This window comes from Sardina pilchardus, chromosome 4, assembly GCF_963854185.1.
Source record: "Sardina pilchardus chromosome 4, fSarPil1.1, whole genome shotgun sequence".
In the NCBI taxonomy this organism is placed as follows: Eukaryota; Metazoa; Chordata; class Actinopteri; order Clupeiformes; family Clupeidae; genus Sardina; species Sardina pilchardus.
The window spans coordinates 22,936,259-22,942,366 of NC_084997.1; the positions used below are offsets into that span (position 1 = coordinate 22,936,259).

At 41.2% G+C, this 6,108-nt stretch overlaps 1 protein-coding gene across 3 annotated transcripts; it reads left to right on the forward strand.

Moving 5' to 3' along the window:
* The first annotated feature begins 505 nt into the window (after positions 1-505).
* On the forward strand, positions 506-5,272 carry stx19 (syntaxin 19). Of its 3 annotated transcripts, none has more exons than XM_062533466.1 (2): positions 506-754; positions 2,421-5,272. In XM_062533466.1, the coding sequence occupies exon 2, from the start codon at positions 2,486-2,488 to the stop codon at positions 3,371-3,373; it is 888 nt and encodes a 295-aa protein (XP_062389450.1). In that variant the 5' UTR covers positions 506-754; positions 2,421-2,485; the 3' UTR covers positions 3,374-5,272. The 3 variants fall into 3 exon arrangements, with proteins under 3 accessions (XP_062389450.1, XP_062389451.1, XP_062389452.1); XM_062533467.1 differs by lacking the exon at positions 506-754 and adding an exon at positions 793-936; XM_062533468.1 differs by lacking the exon at positions 506-754 and adding an exon at positions 1,003-1,102.
* The last annotated feature ends 836 nt before the right edge of the window (positions 5,273-6,108 follow it).

A 6,108-nucleotide genomic window follows, 5' to 3' on the forward strand; every position in this document is an offset into this window, starting at 1 on the left:
GTGTGTGTGTGTGTGTGTGTGTGTGTGTGTGTGTGAGTCTGTCTCTCTCTCTCTCTGTGTGTGTGTGTGTGTGTGTGTGTGAGAGAGAGAGAGAGAGAGAGAGAGAGAGAGAGAGAGAGAGTGTGTGTGTGTGTGTGTGAGAGAGAGAGATAGATAGATAGAGAGTGACTGTGTGTGTGTGTGTGTGTGTGTGTGTGTGTGTGTGTGTGTGTGTGTGTGTGTGTGTGTGTGTGTGCGTGCGTGTGTGTGTGTGTGTGTGTGTGTGTGTGTGTGTGTGTGTGTGTGTGTGTGTGTGTGTGTGCACACACATTAGGGGGTGCTCCTCTATGAGCTTGTATATTTCTCTCATTCACACTTAACCCTTCTACGGCCCAGTGCAGTGTCACCCCCACTGCCCATTAAATAAAACTCTTTTCCTCTAACTTATGGAGGCGGGGCCTTGAACTGGCCAGACCAGATTTCCCAGGAGTCTTTGTTGTTCCTCTCCCAGGGATAACTGGCAACAGTTACACTACACAAGGGGGGGAATTACTCCCTGAACACACATATTTGTCATAGCAAGTGCTTTCAGAGCCAGTCCGGAGCTAAGAATGCATCCGAGGAATCTTTGACTTGAGGACTTAATTCTCTCAGAGGTCCTTTGGGGAGATCTGACATGAACAAACTCCATGGCTGAGTTGAACAACAGGCAACACCGCTGCTCCACCTGCATTGGAATAAGGCTCAGAATGTCAAGAATCTTTGGAAAGTAGAGGTAACAAGCTTTCAAGCTCTGTCAGTGGAAACGTGTGCCGGCGTCGTCTAGTTTTCTACAAAGTTGTGTCGTATGAGACTGATTTTGTGCAGTGGGCAAGGCACGGTTGACCATTCTTTTATCTGATTACAGCATTTACACTGAGCTGGCTTCTGGGCTTCTGTCATGGAGATAAGATCTGGGTGGGGATAAACACTTGAACATAACTCTGTCTTAACCCTTTTAGGGAAACAGGAGAGTATAAGATTGTCGATATAACTGAACTGGCACAAACAAGTTTTATTGATTAAAAAATCTGATGAAGAGAAATTAAATGGAAATCCTGAAGTCGTCCGTAACTTAGCAAAGGTACATGAAGTATAAGACTAAAAGACATACAATTCATAAACAAATATGGGATGACGTGTGTTATCATATTGTTTCTTTGTCCTGTTGTGTCTTTAGCTTGTCATTTTGTTAAGTTATACTCATTATAAATTCTTATGATGAAGTTAACTTAAGAATATAAGTCCTTATTTGTTGGCAATTCAATGACATCATCTCTGAAAAAGAGATGTTGGGAGTATCAACATCGGAATGGCCCACATAAATATGGGTGCCCTCACCATGGAACAGAGTTGAGGACAATTGGTTCAGGAACCCTCATGTTTTTGTGCTTTATTCTGTAATTAATGTGGCCTAAACCAAAATGTACCAAGTAGGGCATACCGGCTGTTTTTTTCAAACTAAAAACCTTGGGCTTTGCCATTATAGTGTTAGATTGCCCCTGGAGGCCTTACACCCTGGGACAGTGGACAAAAAAAAACCTCCACACAGAGAACAAAGCCCACTCTTATATTCATAAGCTTTTGCTCTAAGGAGATTGGGTGGGGGACACACACACAGACAGACACACACACACAGACACACACACACACACACACACACACACACACACACACACACACACACACACACACAAAGGCATTTTCACTCTTTCCTGTTGGAAATCCAACTTGTAATTGGATAGTCAGTGATTTTGAGCTCCCAGTTTCATTCCTTCCAGAAACATTTTGTCCACCCCACCCTTAGTCTTAATCTTTCAAAGGCTAACTCTGCTTCCCAAACCACAATCCGCAGACTGAACCAGGGATGAAAAATATCATGAACATTCATCTCTGCATTAATTCCACAGGCAAATCAGCCTGGCAAAGCCCCTGCATAGTTTGTCATCTCAAGTGCACATCTTGCCTGTGTGTGTGTCACAACAAACTTTAAAGATTAAATTGTGAAATGATTAATATGCTGTAAAGAGATGGTCTAGGAAACACCACAAAAAGTGTAGAGAGAGGCCACAAAATATTCTTTGTTTAAGTAGAACTTTTACATCGAACCAGTTAAAGATTGCTGACAAATCTTTGACCTTTGAAATGTTGGCTTATTATGCATTAAATGTATGAAATGCAAGTAAGGTGACAAGAAAGTCTCAGATGGGGTAAAATGCACTTAGTATTATCTAGATGTTCCATCATATTTCTGGGATTTTGTAAAAACATATTTTCACTAAAGTGATGTATAAATGTGCATGAGAGTTACAGTATTTCCAACCTTATGATTAAAGATTATGATGGCTGGTTTAAAAAAATGTTCTGTGGTTGATGTTTTTTACTTTATTTCTGTACTTTAGGGCACATTGGAATTGCAGTAAACTTTAAAAGTTTGTAGTACATAGATATAATTCTGCCAGGAGCCATGAAGGACCGCATGGAGGAATTGAGACAGAAGGTGAAGTCCAGTGGGGACCTGAATGACAATAACCCTTTTGACGAGGACTACGATGACGACGACGAGCTAGCTCCACCGCCTCAGGCCGTGATATTCGAAGAGGAACCCGTTCTGGAGAACTTCCTGCGCGAGACCCAGCGCATCCGCGACAGCCTCGAGGAGCTGGAGGCCGAGGTGAAGAAGTTCAGCCAGCAGCAGCGGAACCTCGTGGCCACCATGCGCCGCTTCAGCGTCATGAAGAAGGAGAGCAGCATCACGCGCGACATCAAGCTGCAGGCCGAGAGCCTCCACAAGAGGCTGGACGCGCTGGCGAAACAGGCCAAGAGCCTGGAGGCCGAGGTGGGCCCCAACGCGGCCACCGTGCGCATCGAGAAGGCCCAGCACGCCGCGCTGTTCCGCCACTTCCAGAGGGTGATGCTCCAGTACAACGAGTCGCTGCTCAGCAAGCAGGACAAGTGCAAGCACTTCATCCGCCGACAGCTGGAGGTGTCCGGCCGGGCCGTGACGGAGGCCGAGGTGGACGACATGGTGGAGCAGGGGAAGTGGGAGGTGTTCAACGAGAACATCCTGCTGGACTCCAAGATCACTCGCCATCAGCTGACCGAGATCGAGCAGCGGCACAAGGAGCTCCTCAACTTGGAGAGCAACATGAAGGACCTCAGGGACCTCTTTTTGGATATCTTCATCCTGGTGGAGGAGCAGGGGGAATACATTGAGAGAATCCAGACCAATGTGGAGAGGACTCAAGATTATGTGCAGGTTACAAATGAGAAGTTTAAAATGGCTGTCAGGTATAAGAAGAAGAATCCTTTGAAGAGACTTTGTTGTTGCTGCTGTCCTTGGAATTGCTGTTGAGAGCATGGAGAAACCTGACTAAAACATTACCTTAGGCACAATGCACTTTAAGACTTTTGTACTCCCTTGTTGTCAGCAATCAGCATCAATTGTTAAAGTTCAATTAACCTCAGAAATTCAGAGGAATTAAGTGAACATGTATGTTATGTTATTAATATCAAGAATGTACACTTTACACTATAGCTATATTAATTATTATGAGTTCTCCATTAATTTAAAAAGAAACATTCCCATCATATCAGAGAAAATTGTAAGAGAAACTGTATTCTTTTGTAGCACTTAATGAATGGATCTATGATGGCAAGATCCATTCAGCAATTCGTGATGGCTGACATGAACCACACATGTGAACTGTAAACGTGTACATTTCAATATATAAACATATTCAGAACGTATGACTGTAAGAGTGTGAACGCAAAGCCAGAATTCAGGTACCACTCCAGAGCTTGTGGAGTTAATCAGTAAACTAGCAGTAGTTCTTGACGATGATGGACTGGAAATCAAGGACAAGTGAGTCAGGTGCGCTGGTGTTAAATGTCTAGGTGTGCCCTCCCGTCCTGCACACAACTGCTGGGAGGAGAGCCACAGGCCCGAGGATAATATTACAGAGTTTACTGAACTGAGTCAACAATATCACAAAGAGGAAGGGCTGGACCACAAACTCCATTGGACACACCCTCAAACTGGCTTTGACCGAGATAACATAAATATTAAAACTTTAAAAGAGTCACTTTGACAGATTCCATTCAATTATGGCTGATAACAATACCTTTGTGTAATGCGGTAATTATGTAGTGAACTAAATAACCTGCTTCTGTGATACTGTATGAGGTGTAATGTATTGCAATGTCTTATTGTAATGTAAGCTGCTGTTATACAGGCCTTGACCAGAGCCAAACCTGAAATAGGATGCAAAACCGGATGTAGTAGGAGTGAGCTTTCTCAAACATAAAACTTTATACAAAGCAACTATGCCACCTAGTGTCTCTGACATGAAGCACCAACAGGTTGCACAAAGCATAAACTTTGTCTAATCTTTTGCGTCACAACTCTTCAAATCTTGAGGAATGCAAAAGCGTTGTGGTATTTCCTCTCTGGCCACACCACTGTGACCAATATGGTGTCCACCGTAAAGACAACTTGGAAGGATTCATATTTAATGGGACTAATTCTGTGTCACCTCACCTATAGGTCAATTATGGACTCATTAGATTATATTTTCTAATCAGGAGACCTACTGTATGTTTGTTAAAGCATAACATCTAAGTGTAAGTCTAAAAATGTGAAAATAATATACAAAATGTAGTCAATTAATTAGTATCTCCATGGCACACAACTATTTCTTCTTCTTCGTCTTCTTCTTATTATTATTCTCAAAAAATATCCTGATGTCTGACCTGCACTTGGCCCTTACTATGTCTCTCTTCAGGTCCTCCTGAGTATAGATCACTGCAAGGGACTCTTCAGCTTTATTCAGATACACACACAAAAAAAACTATACAAACATATATTTTTGTCAAAAATGAAATAATATGTAAATTATAATAAATGTATATATTTCTTCTTTTTCTTTTTCAAATCTTTTTCTTTCTCTTTCAAAGTTTGTTTAAATACTGTAATGACAGAACAACCTAATTCTTGAGAAGCAGATCCAATATAGCAAATATATCCTTAGCCATCAATCATTTCTTATCAGGGTTTCCCATAGTTACTGAAGTTCAGCAGGAAAACATTTAAGTGCAATGCATCATAAAACACACTCATACATCATCCACCTGACAAACACAACTTGGTTGCTTTTATGTTCCATCGACAACATTATGCTTGCAAATGGTCAGTAGATGGTGCTGGTGAAGAACAACTGACCATAAACAGCGCCGGGGACACAATTAACTTTCTCCTTCAGTAAATCTACTGATTTAGATCAAGTTAATGACTTTCTGCATTGTTTTTTTAGTAGGTTATACACCTTGCCCCTGGATGCTTGTCATTTTATATCTGTGGGTAGATCTGTAAAGAAAAGAAGCACTGAATATGTCATGCTCGTTGACTCTGACTTTACAGTATCTTACCTCTTAATCTGTTTTGTGATGGAATTAAATCAAAGACAATTTATTTACCACATTCAACATTTCAAATTAATTTAATGTTATTATATCATTACCATTACGGTGTTAATAAAAAGTAATGAGAATAGATAAAGTGATTTGATCTGCAGGTTTAGTCAGTGAGGCAGTTTCTCAAATTGAATCATGGCAGACGGATTACACAGCACTATGGGCTTTTAATACTTTTCAATAACTCTGCTTGACTTTGTTAGAAAATGCTAAGGGTAAGCTCAATGCACTCAGCACAAATTCTGCCAACACAATAAAAAAATGAAATCTTATAAATGCATCTTATTATGTAAGGGCAACTGTCAGTCTGCAAGTTCAATGCAGCACTGGCGTGCTGTTTGCGTGTCCTTGAAGTAAGGACAATGTGGAAACCTTTCACAGGAGTAGCTTTTGTTTTTCAGGGAAGAAATATGTAAATACATCAGGAAACAATTTACAGCCTATCTACTGTGTATGGAAAAACAAGCAATGGAGTATATCATGACAATATCTTTTCAGAGGTTTTAGAGATTGTATTGTGAGCATTAGCGTACAGATATAATGTACTGACTGGGCCGATATTACAAGTAATATAGCACACTGGCTGACAGCGTCAATAAAACCAAACGTTAACTGTGA

Bases quoted from the DNA above. Each gene is read 5' to 3' on its own strand.
- stx19 (XM_062533466.1), top strand. From the start codon at position 2,486: ATGAAGGACCGCATGGAGGAATTGAGACAGAAGGTGAAGTCCAGTGGG.